Source organism: Bactrocera oleae, chromosome 3 (assembly GCF_042242935.1).
Source record: "Bactrocera oleae isolate idBacOlea1 chromosome 3, idBacOlea1, whole genome shotgun sequence".
NCBI classification, from domain to species: Eukaryota; Metazoa; Arthropoda; class Insecta; order Diptera; family Tephritidae; genus Bactrocera; species Bactrocera oleae.
In genome coordinates, this window is record NC_091537.1 from 73,005,496 (window position 1) to 73,025,823 (window position 20,328).

At 34.2% G+C, this 20,328-nt stretch overlaps 2 protein-coding genes across 3 annotated transcripts in view; one reads left to right on the top strand and one right to left on the bottom strand.

Annotated features, from left to right (window-relative positions):
• Positions 1-20,328, top strand: part of side-II (sidestep II) — a 262,223-nt gene that overhangs the window by 184,745 nt on the left and 57,150 nt on the right. The gene's annotated exons all lie outside the window — the stretch shown is intronic.
• LOC138856447 (protein toll-like) lies at positions 8,346-10,949 on the bottom strand. Its single transcript, XM_070107554.1, is given in 1 exon segment — positions 8,346-10,949. A coding segment is annotated over 1 exon segment (2,604 nt).

The following is a 20,328-nucleotide window of genomic DNA, read 5'->3' on the forward strand; positions in this document are numbered from 1 at the left end:
GTTGCTGTGATATTAGTATAAAATATTTTTTCTAGATTGAATTTACTCTCTCGTAGCGATGGTAATATCAAACAAAGAGAAAACAGTAATCGAATATTTATTTTGAGATCGCGGTAGCGGGGGGCACGTGTGGGCTCAAAATATTTAAAAACGAGAGCTATATTCACCGAATTCGGTCACGTTAAACAATTTCGGCACCTTCTCCGGTAGTGTGAATATCAGTGAAATCGGATTCTAATCCCGCCCACACTCTAAACAACGGTTATGTTGAAAATTACTGATAGTGCAATAAATCACTAATTAACCCATTTCTGCTCAATGTGCCTGATGTGTATTTAAATAGTGTTCACTGAAAGAACCATATCTAGGGAGTAGTTGGAGATATTTATTTGGTTTTTTTCTAAATCATATAGGAAATATAATATAAAGCAATATACAGGCTTTATAAGGGAAGACAACATTTCGATTAATAGGTGCTTTTTTTAAGGTCAAAATTGAATCTACACAAACTAAAAAATGAGAAATACCGGGAAATCAAATAATAACTGGTTTTCCTTAAGTACTGTTTTTTTTTTAAAAGAGCAAAAACAATGTGATTCTTAAACTAACATGATTAGGATTTAGATTACATTAAAAAAGAGTGAAATAGAAGTTTATTTTTTGTTTAGAAATATAGTTTTTTAATAGTTTTAATGTAAATTTATATGAAACTAACCAACACATTTTTCGATAAGTTTATGATTATATTTTATTTTCCCTTCATTTCGTGGTGACCCATTATGGAAGTGAACAAAGCATTGTTTTGGATGAATTATAAACGTGTAGCATGCTAGTATCAAAGTACATGGAATGAGTATTTTTAATTTTGAGCAAATCTTTATACTAAACAAGGGGATATCTCTGATAATTATATAATGTTCTTGCCTTGTGTTGTCCTCTTGTCCATTTTGATATATATATCTCAATTAATTTAAGTGTTACAAATAATCTTTAGTGGAACAAAACTGCCACAGAGTAGCAACATGATGCGAGGGTATAACATTTTGTTCATATTGCAACGATATATTTAGACAATCTTTTTTATCGAATTATTAAAATACCGATATAACTATTATCAATTACTGAAAATAAATATTCCGTATTTTTTCCATTTGTTTAATTTTACCATCCCGGGATTATCAAGAAGAATTTTTTTTCAGAATATTTTTGATTGGGAACTAAATGACGATTTATATGGTTTAATCTGGTCCAGTTGTACATTTACAGTTTAGTATTTCAGCAAGTGTAAGTTAGTTGTCCGAACATCCTGAGTTCTTCCTCCACATTGGCGGCAGCGAGCACGTTTGTTCAGGTTTGGTATTAAATTATCGAAACCGTCTGTATTTTTACTGATATTGTCGAGAGCGGCATTACGCTCTCCACCAGATTGTCGTGGGCTTGAGTTATTAAAGCTTCTGCGATTCTACGCGAAAGTCAAATTGACTTATAACTTTAGAGATGTCATATATTACACATTATATTATATTTAACCATTGCTGAATCGAATGCATTTATAAACAACGGCCAGTACCATTTATTTCCACGAACCTTAATGCGGTAGTTGTTTATAACATTGATTGACCTAAAATATCCCAAAGCAACTTCTATTCCCTATATAAACTTCCCCATAACTTTTCAAAGAAATCATTTAGCGGGATCTGTGGGCAGGCAGTCATTGATTAAATACGCCAGAATTATAAAGTTCAAATATGGTACTTAACCTTATCTAGACATTCCTATTACACATTATGTAAAAGTGCGAAATATAATTACTTCATTCACAAGGTGGCGCTCGAATCGTGCTACAAAGACAAATGGTAATATTTTTTTTTAAACCAATGCATTACATTTATTTATTGATATCGGGTCAATACTACTTCTAGCCCTCATTAGATATATGGGTGCTACAATAAGTATTTCAAACTTCCGATTGTCTTTATGTAAGATATCATAGAAAATTTAGACGAACGTATATTTTTGAATATATTATTGTTTAATGTCGAAAATGTGTGAAATTTGTGCATGAACTTCGTAATCACCTTTCTATTACATATCAGGAGGTTCGAAAGTATTTCGATTAGGTATATGGGGGCTAATTAAAATATTTAACCGGTTCAATCCATTTTCGTCGTACTTGCATACTATTATCAGAAAGAGACTCTCTCCGAATTGCAATAATATATCTCACAGATTGACCGCAATAAAGGTAAAATGTTAGCACTAAGCACTGGAGTCCATATTCCGAAACTATGGACTTGAACAGTTGCGGTCCGATTTTGACAGTTTTAGACTTGAGATGGCAAACTTCGAAAGCACTATTTGTGCAAAGTCGTGTCGTAATATATTCTATGGTGCTTTATTTGTATACTGGAAAGTGTAAGAATCATATGGAATTTAAAGTTTTGCTATATGGATATATAGGAAATTTTCTCAACCATGGATGCCCTTCCCCAGTGTAATTCGTTGTACTGAATAACAGCCTTGTATCTTATTGCGGGCTTTAATTATGACACTTTATAGGGTTTTGACTAATGATTTCGCTTGCACAGACGGAGAGACAGACACTCACTCGGAATTCATCTCTATACAACTCCATATCTATCTCGATTAGTTTTGAATAAAACTATTATACTCTGGAGCAGCATTTTACAAGAGTATAAAAATTGGCATTTCTCAGTTCAACTTTATCACAAATTTCTGTCAGCAGCGAGGAGCTTCTGAAATGGAGAAATTTGGGTTGTATACTCAGACTTTGTTTTGCTGTATTTTAAACTTATTTTAAATAAGTAAACATGAATATTTTACTTACTTAGCCCTTCTATGCTTGGTCAAAAAAAAAAAAAAAAAAATCGTAATGAAATAATGCCTGAACATATAAAATATTTTTTAATTAAGTTGATTGTATTTAGTAATGCATATATTCAATAAGCGATGTATAAAAGTTTATTCGAAACGGTCACCTTTCGCCTTCACAGAAGCCCTCAAATACAAGTAATTCGGCCATTGATGAATAGCTGCAGGCATGGTTTCTGTTGGTATTGATGGCGCTGCTCGAACCAAATCTGTACTTCCAACCGGCGTTGCGTCTGCAGCTATGAAACCTGGAATATTTCCTTAAGTCACTTCTGGGTGCTCTTTGTCTTGTGTGATGGAGCAAAAGTGTTTGTGTTTCATGTTTAGTTGTAGTTGTCAACGATGGTCAAAGAACTATAATTAAAAGAAGTTGTACAACTTTAATGGGCTACCCAATTTTTTTTTTTTTTTTTTTTTTTTTTGTAAAAACCCCATTGGGGAACTTATTTTATAGCAACCTAGTAAATTAATACTAATAAACTATTTGTTTCTGACTTAAATTTATACGGTTTTAAAATTACAAAATGCTTATCCTATGATATTCATTTCACATGTGTAAATTTATACATATGTATGTATTATAGCCACTATTTTAGTGAGACCTGAACAATGATTATTTTATTTTATAGTTAAATGTTTTTTTTTGTTTACGCAAGTTCGAAAGGTTTTACTCGCTTTAATCTTCTGGTAAGGCCATCATTATTAAGGATCTAGATAGCCTCAATGTTGATATGTTGTTGAAGTCGTTGTTCATGACTTTGAGCATACATCTTGATGACGGTGTCAACAGTTTCTACATTTAGATCCATATGCAAGTTGTCATTACGAATGTACCAGGGTGCATTAACAATACCATGAATTACTTTGTTTTGAAATCTTTGGATAATTAATCTGTTGCTTTGACTGGTACAGCCCCAGAGTTGAATACCACAAGTCCAGATCGGTTTAAGGACTTGTTGATACAAGAGTAGCTTGTTGTATATTGACAAGGCGGAATATCTGCCTAATAGCAATAGTACATTTTTCTGTACTTAAGTTTCCACCTTAGTTTAATATCAAGTGTCATACCAAGATATTTTGCTGTATTCTCATACGGAACTATTTTTTGGTTCATAAATATTGGTTTGTGCTGTATACGTTTATTGGTGAAATCGAGATGCTCTGATTTGGTTTCATTCAGCTTAATGCGCCAAGTAGTTGTCCAGCGTTGTACTTCTGCAATGGCTTTTTGTAATTTTTCTGTTGACTCAATATTATTGTCGCCAACGGCTAAAATAGCAGTATCATCAGCAAATGTAGCAACAATATTTTCGTTAAATGTTGGTAGGTCACTAGTATATAAGAGATAAAGAACTGGTCCCAATACACTACCTTGCGGAACTCCCGCTTGGATTTTTTTTAGAGCAGAAAAAGCGTCCTCTTGTTTGATTCTGAAAAAGCGTTATGATATATATGATTTCAGAATTTTCGAGAATTGTGTTGGAAGCAACATTTTAAGTTTATACTTGAATCCTGCATGCCAAACTTTATCGAAAGCTTGTGCTACATCTAGGAATATAGCTAAGCACACTTTTTTTCTTCTAATGTTTTTTCATTTGTATCAGTTATTCGATGAACCTGATCAAGCGTAGAGTGTTGATTCCGAAAACCAAATTGGTGATTTGGAATAAGATTTTTCTCATCAATTATTGGTTTTAATCTTTTCAATAAAAGTTTTTCATACAATTTGGACATAAGCGGTAGCAGAGAAATTGGTCGGTATGATGTGGTTTCATGGGGTGGCTTTCCAGGTTTGGGTATCATAATAACTTCAGCCACTTTCCATAATGACGGTACATATTGTAGTCTGAATGATGCATTAATCAGATTGGTTATTTTAGCTAATGCTTTCCTTGGCAGTTCTCTAAGTATCTGGCCGGTGATCAGGTCGAAACCAGGAGCTTTTTTAGGGTTCATCTTGATTTCAGCTTGAGTGACCCATGGTATTTCCATATTTTCTTGTGCAATAATGTTTGGTAACAGTGTAGTGTCATCCATCGTGTTAGGTTGAAAAATCGTTTCAAGGTGTTCAGCAAATCTGAATGCTTTCTGATAGTTATTTCTAGCCCAGCTATCATCAATGTTTTTATTTGAAGGGATTTGCATAATTGGGCTCTTCAGTTTTTTGGTAGACTTCCAAATTGAATATTCAGTACTTGAGTCATTTGTAAGTTCACATAGAAACGCACTCATGGTATCGTTCTTAAATTGTTTAATTTCGTTTTTCAATTGAGACGTTAAGTTATTCAGTCTAGTTTTATCTTGTGGAGCTCTGGATTATTGCCATTTTTTCCTCGCTTTTCTTTTTCCAAAAATTACTTCCAATATTTTTTTAGGTAAGGTACCCAAGTTTTGATTTGAATTGAATTCATCAGTATAACTTTAATAAAATTTCATCAGAATAACTTTAATAATGTTTTCTAAACTCTTGTCACATGTTGCTGCAGAGTATAACAGTTTTGTTCACCTAACAGTTGTTTGTATCACCTAAAAATTATCAAGCAAGATATGGGATATAAATGGTCACGATGATGAGACGAATTGAAATCTGAGTGACTGTCCGTCCGTCCGTCCATCTGTACAACCGATAACTTGGGTAAAAATTAAGATATCTTAATAAAACTTGGTACACGTGTTTGATGGCAAAAAAAGTAATGACGCGTTCATAGATTGGCGTAATCGAACCACTGCTACGCCCACAAACGGTCATTAAATGAGAATTTATAAAGTGCCTTAACTAAGCACTAAAATAAGATATATAATATTTGGCGCAAAGGATCACGTTTTTTTTTTGTTCAAATTGGCTTTATTCATCAATACAATTTCCATCAAGAGCAATACAATAATTCCAGCGCCCTCTGATAATTCAAAGTGCAATTAATGCATTTTTGTCATTGTTTTGATTGACTTGTGATACGGTGCGTTGTCTTGATGAAAAAAAAATTTTTTTTTTCAATAACGCTATACAAGTATGATGGTTTTCCCTTATCAATATAGTTGATGAATACTACATCTTTCATATCCCAAAATACCGAGGCCGTAACCTTTCCAGCTGATTGTTGTGCTTTCGGGATCTTTAGACGAGGTTCACCAGCTACTATTTACTCAAATGACGCTCGTTTTGATTCCAGGGTGAAGTGATCAATCCTGGTTTCATCCAACACTGCTCAGAATCATCAACTCGTTGCTGTTTTTGGTCAACAATCAGTAAACGCGTCAGCCAGTTTGAACAAGGCTTTCTCATGGACAAATACTCATACAAGATAAAGCCAACACGTTCTTTTGAAATCGTTACGATGTCAGCTATATCACGCAACTTCACTTTCCGATCGTTCAGAACTATTTTTTGGATTTTTTTTATATTTTATGGTTTTACAGCTTCATTTGGACGCCCACTGTAGACCAACGTTTTATTGTGGTTTCGGATGACGCGGAATCTCCATAACGCTATTGCCTCGTTTGAACGGTATTTTTCCCATCAAGAAGCAGTGTAAAATTCAAACATAAAATTGTTTATCATCTATTGTTTTTAAAATAACGCAACTAGTGTCACGTTCATATAATTTCATAGATTATCCAAAATGTATCCAGAGAATTGCGAATATTTCCAACTATTTGACAAGAGTTATTCATATCAGTTTGAATAGAATTACGAGACGAGTTAAATTATGGATGACTTTTTGTCTGTCCGTAAGTCTTTTCGTGCAAATAATAACTTGAGTAAAAATTCAGATGTCTCTATGAAACTTGCTATACTTGTTCCCTGCCACCCAATAGAATATTATATGGCAGATGGCGTAATCGGATCATTACCACGAAGTGATATGACCATGTATGGTATGGAAGATTGCAGAGGAGAACGGCATTTGTTGCTTACAAATTTAAAAAAAAATGGGCATGGGACCGCCCCTAATAAGCTTTGTGTACATATCTCACAAACTATGTGCGATAATTGAAATAATTTGGATTTTCTTGACCTCAATATAACAAAGTGTTATAAGTGGAATTAGTCGAGGCCTTGATCGGGTTGTCCCCATTGTCCCAATATAATAATTTTCACCCATCTGGTTAACTTCTCCCTCTTATTTATTTGCCTTTTATCCTTAAAAATTGGACGATTATAAAATGTTCGGTTACAGTCGTTAGATGCTACAAACAAAGTTTATTAAAAATTTTAACAAAATTAATTATGTTTTCGGTTCAACAGATGATATATTAATGGACTTAAGTAAGTGTTTTCTTCTGATAATAATATGGTCTAGAGTAAACAAGTAATGAAATTGGTACAGACAGACAGGTCCAACCTCTATATATTTAATATAATCGCCAATTGTTCGAGTAATAATACGACTATCGATATAATATTATATTATGTGCCCCTTAATCCAGTGTGAAATTTTGAATACAAATTCTATTTTTAAATAGGTCGATAGCCCATACCTTTAAATATACCTTACTAAAATTTCTAATCAATATATTTTAAGTATTTTTTTAACTATAGTCTTTTAAAGTGTAGCCGCTCAGTTTATGTTTAAACACATTTTTCTCTAAACAGCATTTTTCGAACTTGTTGCAGTAATTACTCAAATACAAACAATCCCCCAATCATTTTTTGACATATTCTGTATAGATCAATATCTGAACAAAAATAAAAAGGCCACAAATACACCAGATTTTTGCCTAAAACTCCACTTTTTTTATAAGGTTGTGCATTGTTTTACCGTAGGTTATTGAACGGACCAAGTCTTTACGAGAGATTTGTTAATGCTTCAACCACGGAAAAGCCCGCTGTTGTGCCTTCTAACAGCGTCATCAATCGCGTCTAACTCAAAACAAATTTTAATTTATCCTCTAAAAATTTTACTGTGTTCATGTGTGTATACGTTATGAGAATTAACCTTTGTTAGAAATAGCTAAGAATTCTTTGTGTGTATCTACCATCGTTTAACTCACTTAGCTTCTTTCCTATGCTTCAGAGAGTCTGCCATTGAGTGGTTCTATCTTAAAACACTGTTTTTTCTCTTCCACTTTGAACCGTCTACTATACCACAATTGTCAACAAATTCAACTATAATTTACATGCATTGACCCTCTATATTAGTTTGAGGAGTTAAGATTTGTACCAAAATGTTTATTCAAATGCTAAGTTTAAATACAACATAATTGATTAAAATAAAACTACTTTAATTGAAACAAATTGCATTATTGAGCGATCACCACTACAGGGGTTAACTCTTCAGTAAATTTTGACTTCCTTTATGGCTCTCGTATATGGTATTAGTGTGGAAATTGAAAGTAATAGCATCATTTTGAACGAGATGAATTTGTATACATATATATAGAAAAATTCGAAGGAATCTTCAAACATCTGTAACTGTTGACTCGATTCAGCAAATTGCCAGCATACGACAAATTTAAACAGATTAGTCACGCCAACGATTTCTCTCAACCTGTCCCATAACGTATATTCTTCCGTTAACTTCAAGCATATCAGTATTCGGTTTTATACCAATTTTATGTGGCATGGCGTAACGTAGTTTATCCCAAAATCTGTCATCTTGCCAATCCAGATATGTGTTCATGTCCAAATATGCCTTCAATTCCTTATCCAATAAACCACTGTTGATAATTTCACCATATTTAATCATAATTATGCGTGCACGACCTTCGTTCAACGAGCACTGATGCGCTGTGCGAAACTCCATGCGCGCCCATTCCGATTCGATGAAGTGCTGCGAGAGAACAATGATCGTACGACGCGACTGCTCAACCGATTCGATGATTTGTTCAGGTATATACGCGCCTGCCAACCAATTCCGTTCGTGCGTGCATATACGAAATGGTGGTTCGCATTGCTCGAGTTGTGGCAGTAATGTTTGGTTGACGAAGTCAGCGTCTTGGTGTGCAGAGGAGATGAACGCATCGAATCTTTTATTCTTATCCAGCTCACGCTCATGAATGCAACAGCTCAATATGTTGCGACTGTATAACCAGACTTTCACTTTTAAATTGTATTTATAGAATAACGCGATAATGAGAAGTAAAATAATTATAAGTGACGCTGCAGAAGTGACAACCACAGTCAGGTACTTATAATGTTTAACTTTAATATCAGTTTGGCATAATTCGCTCACGCTCGCTGTTAGGAGGGTATCATTCCGTAGATTAACACATTGTAACTGCTCGACATCGGGTATGCGTTGCCGATGTGCGCGTATCGTGTAGAGCAGCTGTTGAGCAGCACAGTCGCAAAACCAAGGATTTTCACTTAAATTCAGAAATTGTAGTTTCGTGCTCTCATTGAGAAAAGCACGCAAAAAATCAGCACTTAAGGATTTCAAACGATTATTACGTAGATCCAGCACTGTCAAATTGGTTGGAAGTTCAAAGAGACTTACGTTGAAGATTTTATTGTTCGAAGCGTAGAGTTGTGAAACGTTTGCATAGCCGAATGTGATATTTGGCGGCAAACTCGTGAACTTATTACTGCTAATATCGAGTATCGAAGTCGTGAGCCCAAGTTGCTCGGGACGTGGCAGCTCTTCGATAACGTCGAGTTCCCTGCCGTTGCAGTTGATGGTCAGGAACTCAGATTTAGTGTAACAAACGCATTTGCTGGGACACAGTACAGGTTGCCAAGCACACAGTTCGTCCCGTCGAAGTTGTGCGATATCCGTAAGTTGTTTGGTTGACGTCTGATTACACTGCAAATCGCTAAAAAGCCTCTGATAATTATCATTGTAAATCCATGCTAATGTGCAATCGCACACGACAGGGTTGCCACTCAATTTGATTTCGCGCTTACAATCATCAGTTGTAGTGAGTAAATTTGATAAAGCGTATATATTTGTAATCAAATTGTGTTCTAAGTTTATTTTTAAAAGGCATTTAACGCTGCTTTTCACCAACCAATCCATATTAAACTGGCTCAAACGATTGTGACTAAAATCGATTACTCTTAAATTAATGTTGCTTCCTTCATAATTTTTAGCTTGCAATTTGCTGAAATAATTTAGAATCTCGGCTATAGTCAAAAACATACCGATATTTTCATATCCAAAATTAGTTAATAGTGCGGAAGTATTGATGTAATTCTCACTGCCTCGATTACTTTGCAGTTTGTTCCTTCTTACGTCTAACCTATGTAGATAAGGCAGCGGGTTTAGAGTTTCTTTAAGATTTGTGGTGTCATGTAATCGATTGCCAGTGAGTTTCAATTGCCATAGAAGGAGAGTTTGGTTGAAAAGTTCTGGCCTTAAATATGTCAACGAATTGTAACTAAGGTCAAGTATTATAAGATTATGTTGATTTGCAAATAAATTTGGTGGCAATTCCTCGATTTCATTCTGACTTAAGTTCAAGCAATTCAATTGCGTAAGTGGTGCAAAAATATTTGTGTCCAACATTTTCATATTATTTCCGGCTAAGACAAGTTGCCTGAGCTTAGTAAGTTTTTGAAAATGTGTTTGCGTCAAGTTTCGCAGCGTGTTGTGCTGTTTCGTTAGACTATGTATGCTAAGCGTAAGAGTTTCGAGTGGATCCAACATAAATGTATGAAATATTTTGGTTGGTATAGTTATAATGTTTGCTGTTGATTTTATGATTACTTCTATGTGAAGTACTTCTGGAATTCCATACCAATAGTCAATTGGTTGTAAACCAAGGTCCCTGTTATACACTACCGTCAGCTTCTGCGGTTTACTCATATACATATACGTTTGATTCACTTCGGCAGTCATAAATATTTCGGGAATAAGGTTCTTACAGTTCAGAGTACGCAAATAACGTGTTTTAAGAAGCGCTGGCTGAAATTTTTGGTTGAGTAGAGAAATAATATTTATTTCTGAGTCCTCTTTACAATACGCGGCTATGTTGTAATAATCAAAGGTGATTTTAATTTTAAATTTGTCCATTAAATCACAAATGAAGAAATTGTCGGATAGGCAATCGCAAGAAATGCCTTCTAGCTTAGGGCAAGACCAAGGCTTTCCTGGCTTATCCAAAGATTCGGTAAACATCTTTTCGGAAATGAGGTCCACCAAAGCGTAATTGTTTAAAATCAGTAAACATGTTATATAGGCGAGTATTATTCGCATATTTGGTGATTTTATTTTATTCAAAGTTAATATTTTACTCTTTGCTTGTAGTTTTTAAATTTGTTCTTTCACTAAATCGGGTATGCCGCAAGACCTATTTATCCAATTCTTGCTAAAATACTAAACAATAAATTTCAAACTGCAGCGAATTAAACTATTGAAATCTTTAATACAATTCTTATCAAAAAAATATTTAAGAAAACCACAAGAATTCAAAGCACTAGTTATTATCATTGCGGTTTTTGTTTGTTGCTGTGATATTAGTACAAAATATTTTTTCTAGATTGAATTTACTCTCTCGTAGGGATGGTAATATCAAACAAAGAGGAAACAGTAATCGAATATTTATTTTGAGTAATCGTTCAATATCTCACTACAATGAAACGAACATTTGTTTGTCGAATTATATATTTGTCATATAAAATTCTTTATTTTTATAATTTTTGTGCTCTTGCAACATGTTGCTACAGAGTATAATAGTTGTTTGTATACATATCACCTAAAACTAATCGGGTTACATATAAATAAATGTGACTGTCTGTCCGACCGTCCGTGCGTGCAAACTGTAACTTGAGTAAAAACTGGTAAATCTGGATAAAACTTAGTACAAATGTTTTCAATGAGAAAGTTGGTATTGCATTTGGGCAGAATCGCACCAAGCGTAAATTTATAACTAAGCTCCAAGCTAAGACACAAAACTGTAATGATGGTGTAGAGATCGCAGTAGAGGGGGGCACGTGTGGGCTCAAAATATTTAAAAACGAGAGCTATATTCACCGAATTCGGTCACGTTAAACAATTTCGGCATCTTCTCCGATAGTGTGAATATTAGTGAAATCGGATTCTAATCCCGCCCACACTCTAAACAACGGTTATGTTGAAAATTACTGATAGTGCAATAAATCACTAATTAACCCATTTCTGCTCAATGTGCCTGATGTGTATTTAAATAGTGTTCACTGAAAGAACCATATCTGGGGAGTAATTGGAGATATTTATCTGGTTTTCTTTCTAAATCACATAGGAAATATGAAGGCCCTATAAGCGAGGACAAAATTTCGATTAATAGGTGCTTTTTTCAAGGCCAAAATTTAATCTACACAAACTAGAAAATGAGAAATTATTAGGATTTAGATTACATAAAAAAAGGGTGAAGTTAAAGTTGATTTTTTGTTTTGAAGCATAGTTTTTTAATAGTTTCAATGTAAATTTATATGAAACTAACCAACACATTTTTCTATAAGTTTATGATTATTTTTTATTTTCCCTTCATTTCGTGGTGACCCATTATGGAAGTGAACAAAGCATTGTTTTGGATGAAGTATTATATAACATTTTCTGCAACCAACCTGAGTTCTTCCTCCACATTGGTGGCAGCGAGCACGTTTGTTCAGGTTTGGCATTAAATTATCGAAACCGTCTGTATTTTTACTGATATTGTCGAGAGCGGCATTACGCTCCCCAGCAGATTGTCGTGGAGCGGCTTGAGTTATTAAAGCTTCTGCGATTTCTACGCGAATGTCAAATTGACTTATAACTTTAGCGATGTCATATATTACACATGCAACTTTTAGGTTCTACGCATTAACCATTGCTGAATCGAATGCATTTATAAGCAACGGCCAGTACCACTTATTTCCACGAACCTTAATGCGGTAGTTGTTTATAACATTGATCAGCCGATCAACATGTTACCAAAGATATTATGTTATAACCCTTATTAGCTCATTGGAGACTTCATAACCCATCGCTAATCTCAGTTATACTGAAAGTTACAAACCTGAAATATTCCAAAGCAACTTCCATTCCCTATATAAACTTCCCCATAAATTTTCAAAGAAATCATTTGGGGGGATCTGTGGGCAGGCAGTCATTGATTAAATACGCCAGAATTATAAAGTTTCGCAGCCCACCTTTAGGTAAAGTTCTATATCTCAGGTCCTATTTAACCGATTTTAACCAAACTTGGTACTTAACCTTATCCAGACTTTCCTATTTCACATTATGTAAAAGTGCGAAATATAATTACTTCATTCACAAGGTGGCGCTCGAATCGTGCTACAAAGACAAATGGTAATATTTTTTTTTAAACCAACGGATTACATTTATTTATTGACATCGGGTCAATACTACTTCCGATTGCCTTTATATCGTATATATTGGTCAATATGTAAGATATCATAGAAAATTTAAGCGAACGAATATTATTGAATATAGTATTTTTTTAAGTCGAAAATGTGTGAAACTTGTGCATGAACTTCGTAATCACCTATCTACTACATATGAGGATTTTCGTTAATCAAGCCCTTACTTTATGCCATAATTCTCGGTCAGTGTGTGAATTATTTTCACACCATTGCGTGACAAATGTATACTTGAGCAACACCAAATATTAATTCCATCAGTCCAGCTCTTACTCTAGCCCCAATATACACCATATAGTGATTTCCATCCATTTTGTCTATCCATCTGACTTTAAAGAGTTTGTGTCGGTCCATATGTGTGATATCTTAATGAAGTTACAATTGAACAATATTTTTTAAATGTAGAAAGGCTTAGCTATAAATATAAATGAAATTGGAATTCCGATGCTCTGATTAACGTTTTCCGCATCAACCCAAATTTTGGCAATTCGGATGAGTTAATGTCACAAATTTCTCATTTAAGTAGGATATTAATATCAATTTACCTGACACGAAGTAAAATATTGCAATAAAACTAAGTGAGTCGTTCACGATTTCGTCGAATAATGAATTTTGACACAAATTATTATAGTTTTGTTCCCTTTACGGTTGTTTGTAATGAGTGATGGGGGATTACAATGGGTAGCGGAATTTGTAGCGGCAACCTTGCTATGCTAGACACATTTGCTTCTATAGGTTCATACATTGTGTAAATAGGTGATGTCGGATGATAACCCCGTCCACTCGCCATATAACGGTTATGTCCCAAACTACTTAAAGGATAATTACGCGCTGGAGAAAAATGCGAGAAACATTTAATCTATCAGTAGTAATAGAACGGTAAGGTTGCATATATGGTAAATCTGTATTAATAATTAAACATGAGCGTTGCATCGCCTACTGTTAGGAGAAATATTCGTATCGTTATGATATTTGTAGTTCGAAAATGAGCTAAATAGGATTACAACCACGATCGAAATTCTTGAAATTGAAAATCAGAAAGTGAATATGAGGACCCAAGTGCATTGTTGTAAGTTGACTCTTTATGATAATAACGTGCTCTGGCGCCAAAAATTAATAAAATCGGCTCAATACTTTCCCTTTTTCCCATATATAAGGATATTCACACTTCTGCTTGACTTGATAGCGGATCTATTGGTTACTATATGTAAGTTATATTGACAAAATTAATTGAAGTAATTATTTCGATTTTTATCTGTCGAAGACCCTTTAGGATTATCTTTATTTTTGAAAGTAGAAAAAGGTCACACGAGGCATGTCAAATATGATAGCTGGGGCATCGTTACAGTATGGATTTTAGCCAAGACTTCACGAGCAAACAACGAAATGTAAGCTTTTACTCAATCTCTTTCAATGAATACAGCTGAAAATTGTATCGTACTTCAGGGACATGTATGTGTAACTGTGTTACGAGTGAACTGTGTAACGGTGTGAGGAGCCGTCTTCTAATATCGTATGCCCGAACTGCAATTGTTTAATACTAATTTTTAATACTAATATGAATTCAAATGCGTAAAAAAACTACTGAAAACTGATTTTGCTAATTTCCAAAAGTTGTAAGGAAATTTGCACCGCCGTATTCACACTGCCGGGGTTTAAAGTCTGCGATGGAAGAAAAAACGTTGATTAAATGCAGTGGTCGCGTTACTCCCCAGACATCGATATAATAGAAAAGGCAAGGAGATAGTTGGTTCGCAAACTTTTCCACAATATTTTACTAAATAGAAATGAGTTAAAGGTATAAAAAGTGTTTAGTCATTCATTTTCTTAAACTATGTTGTAAAATTGTACGAATCCTATATATGGAATATAACCGCAGCTGAAGAACCTAAATTTAATATTATATAATAAGTTGATGTGAAAACGTCAAACAGAGGATCGCAATTCATTACTTTAGGGATATAAGGTTTCGACAAAATAGTAGACTACTTTCATTCATATTCCCACACACTTTTTAAGAAAACTGCTTCATTTAATTTTATTTATCACACATTTTGTCAGATGGAAAGTCGGAAATTATTATACAGGCTATATTGGGGACAGAAAGAGAGATGGACTGATTGAAATATATTTAACACTGCTGAAGTATAGTTAGGATCATATTTTCCATTTTATAAATATATAACTGTTACATTGAACGACATGTTCGGCATAAGGTTTGTTTGAATACCGAAAATTAATATACGTAGTATTTGGGAGTGGGGGTGATTCGTAGACTAAATTCACATATTGGCATTGAGTTATAGTATATCATTATTATTCGCTAAACTATAGTATATCCAATATTATACATTCAGCTAATTTTGCTAAAGTATCTTACTTATTGACTCTTATATGTTATATGGTATAAGGCCAGCCGGAAGTTTGAAAATATTATATTAGATATATGAGAGATAGGGGCCGTATTAACCCGATCTTATTTAATTTTGGTAATTCAACATACTATCAACATAATAAAATGCTCCTTGAGTTTCATTAAGGCACCTCACATGCCATCACAAACATACATATATAGAGTAAAAACAAACAGATGTTTGAAAATTCTGTGTTTAGTTATATGGGGGCTAGGGTAAGTTTTCATCGATTTTACTCATTTTAGGCACAAAAATGCACCATTATAAGAAAAACACATTCATTTAATTTTATTGACATAGCTCACATATTGGCCGATATATGCGGAATGCAAAAAACCGGAGGTTCGGAAGTATTTCGATTAGGTATATGGGGGCTAATTAAAATATTTAACCGGTTCAATCCATTTTCGTCGTACTTGCATACTATTATCAGAAAGAGACTCTCTCCGAATTGCAATAACATCTCTCACAGATTGACCGCAATAAAGGTAAAATGTTAGCACTAAGCACTGGAGTCCATATTCCGAAACTATGGACTTGAACAGTAGCGGTCTGATTTTGACAGTTTTAGACTTGAGATGGCAAACTTCGAAAGCACTATTTGTGCAAAGTCGTGTCGTAATATATTCTATGGTGCTTTATTTGTATACTGGAAAGTGTAAGAATCATATGGAATTTAAAGTTTTGCTATATGGATATACAGCCTTGTATCTTATTGCGGGCTTTAATTATGACACTTTATAGGGTTTTGACTAATGATTTCGCTTGCACAGACGGAGTGACAGACACTCACTCGGAATTCATCTCTATACAACTCCATATCTATCTCGATTAGTTTTGAATAAAACTATTATACTCTGGAGCAGCATGTTACAAGAGTATAAAAATTGGCACTTCTCAGTTCAAATTTATCACAAATTTCTGTCAGCACCGAAGAGCTTCTGAAATGGAAAAATTTGGGTTGTATACTCAGACTTTGTTTTGCTGTATTTTAAACTTATTTTAAATAAGTAAACATGAATATTTTACTTACTTAGCCCTTCTATGCTTGGTCAAAAAAAAAATCCTAATGAAATAATGCCTGAACATATAAAATATTTTTTAATTAAGTTGATTGTATTTAGTAATGCATATATTCAATAAGCGATGTACAAAAGTTTATTCGAAACGGTCACCTTTCGCCTTCACAGAAGCCCTCAAATACAAGTAATTCGGCCATTGATGAATAGCAGCACGCTTGGTTTCTGTTGGTATTGATGGCGCTGCTCGAACCAAATCTGTACTTCCAACCGGCGTTTCGTCTGCAGCTATGAAACCTGGAATATTTCCTTAAGTCACTTCTGGGTGCTCTTTGTCTTGTGTAATGGAGCAAAAGTGTTTGTGTTTCATGTTTAGTTGTAGTTGTCAACGATGGAACTATAATTAAACGAAGTTGTATAACACTTTAATGGGGTACCCAATGTTTTTTTTTTTTTTTTTTTTTTTTGTAAAAACCCCATTGGGGAATTTATTTTATAGCAACCTAGTAAATTTGTTTCTGACTTCAATTTATACGGTTTTAAAATTACAAAATGCTTATCTTATGATATTCATTTCAGATGTGTAAATTTATACATATGTATGTATTATAGCCACTATTTTAGTGAGACCTGAACAATGATTATTTTATTATATAGTTAAATGTTTTTTTTTTTTGTTTACACAAGTTCGAAAGGTTTTACTCACTTTAATCTTCTGGTAATGCCATCATTATTAAGGATCTGGAGAGCCTTAATGTTGATATGTTGTTGAAGTCGTTGTTCATGACTTTGAGCATACTTCTTGATGACGGTGTCAACAGTTTCTACATTCAGATCCATATGCAAGTTGTCATTATGAATGTACCAGGGTGCATTAACAATACCACGAAGAACTTTGTTTTGAAATCTTTGGATAATTAATCTGTTGCTTTGACTGGTACAGCTCCAGAGTTGAATACCATAAGTCCAGATCGGTTTAAGGACTTGTTGATACAAGAGTAGCTTGTTGTATATTGACAAGGCGGAATATCTGCCTAATAGCCAGTACATTTTTCTGTACTTAAGTTTTAATTCTTCTTGTTTTTTTTTGACATGTGATTTCCACCTTAGTTTAGTATCAAGTGTCATACCAAGATATTTTGCTGTATTCTCATACGGAAATATTTTTTGGTTCATAAATATTGGTTTGTGCTGTATACGTTTATTGGTGAAATCGAGATGCTCTGATTTGGTTTCATTCAGCTTAATGCGCCAAGTAGTTGTCCAGCGTTGTACTTCTGCAATGGCTTTTTGTAATTTTTCTGTTGACTCAATATTATTGTCGCTAACGGCTAAAATAGCAGTATCAGCAGCAAATGTAGCAACAATATTTTCGTTAAATGTTGGTAGGTCACTAGTATATAAGAGATAAAGAACTGGTCCCAATACACTACCTTACGAAACTAGCGCTTAGAATTTTTTTAGAGCAGAAAAAGCTTCCTCTTGTTTGATTCTGAAATAGTGTTCTGATATATATGATTTCAGAATTTTCGAGAATTATGTTGGAAGAAACATTTTAAGTTTATACTTTAATCCTGCATGCCAAACTTAATCGAAAGCTTGTGCTACATCTAGGAATATAGCTAAGCACACTTTTTTTCTTCTAATGCTTTTTCAATTGTATCAGTTATTTGATGAACCTGATCAATCGTAGAGTGTTGATTCCGAAAACCAAATTGATGATTTGGAATAGGATTTTTCTCATCAATTATTGGTTTGAATCTTTTCAATAAAAGTTTTTCAAACAATTTGGACATAACCGGTAGCAGAGAAATTGGTCGGTATGATGTGGTTTCATGGGGTGGCATTCCAGGTTTGGGTATCACAATAACTTCAGCCACTTTCCATAATGACGGTAAATATTGTAGTTTGAATGATGTATTAATCAGATTGGTTATTTTAAGTAATGCTTTCCTTGGTAGTTCTCTAAGTATCTGGCCGGTGATCAGGTCGAAACCAGGAGCTTTTTTAGGGTTCATGGTATTTTTCATTTCTTTTTTGATTTCAGATAGAGTGACCCGTGGAATTTCCATATTTTCTTGTGCAATAATGTTCGGTAACAGCGTAGTGTCCTCCATCGTGTTAGGTTGAAAGATCGTTTCAAGGTGTTCAGCAAATCTGAATGCTTTCTGATAGTTATTTCTAGCCCAGCTACCATCAATGTTTTTAATTGGAGGGGTTTGCATAATTGGCCTCTTCAGTCTTTTGGTAGACTTCCAAATTGAATATTCAGTACTTGAGTCATTTGTAAGTTCACATAGAAACGCACTCATGGTATCGTTCTTAAATTGTTTAATTTCGTTTTTCAATTGAGACGTTAAGTTATTCAGTCTAGTTTTATCTTGTGGGGCTCTGGATTATTGCCATTTTTTCCTCGCTTTTCTTTTTCCAAAAATTACTTCCAATATTTTTTTAGGTAAGGTACCCAAGTTTTGATTTGATTTGAATTCATCAGTATAACTTTAATAAAATTTCATCAGAATAACTTTTTAAACTCTTGTCACATGTTGCTGCAGAGTATAACAGTTTTGTTTACCTAACAGTTGTTTGTATCACATAAAAATTATCAAGCTAGATATGGGATATAAATGGTCACGATGATGATCACGATGATGAGACGAATTGAATTCTGTGTGACTGTCCGTCTGTCTGTCCGTCCGTCCATCTGTACAACCGATAACTTGGGTAAAAATTAAGATATCTTAATAAAACTTGGTACACGTGTTTGATGGCAAAAAAAGTAATGACGAGTTCATATTGGCGTAATCGAACCACTACCACGCCCACAAACGGCCATTAAATGAGAATTTATAAAGTGCCATAACTAAGCACTAAAATAAGATATATAACTGTCATTTGGCGCAGAGGATCACAGAAAACACTGTTTTTTTTTATTCAAATTGGCTTTATTCATCAATACAATTTCCATCAAAAGCAATACAATAATTCCAGCGCCCTCTGGCGTTTCAATATCGCTTTTGAAGAATGATTTGTCTTTTGCCTCAAAAAAGGCCTCAGTTTCAGTGATAACTTCTTCATTCGAGCACAATTTGTTACCGGCGAGCATTTTTTTGAGGTTTGCGAACAGCCATTAGTCGCTGGGAGCCACACCTGGAGAATAAGGTGGATGCGGCAGTAATTCAAAGTGCAATTCATGCATTTTTGTCATTGTTTTGATTGACTTCTGATACAGTGCGTTGTCTTGATGAAAAAAAAATTTTTTTTTTCAATAACGCTATACAAGTATGATGGTTTTCCCTTATCAATCTAGTTGATGAATATTACACCTTTCATATCCCAAAATACCGAAGCCGTAACCTTTCTAGCTAATTGTTGTGCTTTTGGGATCTCTAGAGGAGGTTCACCAGCTACTGTTCACTCAAATGACGCTCGTTTTGATTCCAGGGTGAAGTGATCAATCCTGGTTTCATCCAACACTGCTCAGAATCATCAACTCGTTGCTGTTTTTGGTCAACAATCAGTAAACGCGTCACCCAGTTTAAACAAGGCTTTCTCATGGACAAATACTCATACAAGATAAAGCCAACACGTTCTTTTGAAATCGTTACGATGTCAGCTATATCACGCAACTTCACTTTCCGATCGTTCAGAACTATTTTTTGGATTTTTTTTATATTTTGTGGTTTTACAGCTTCATTTGGACGCCCACTGAAGACCAACGTTT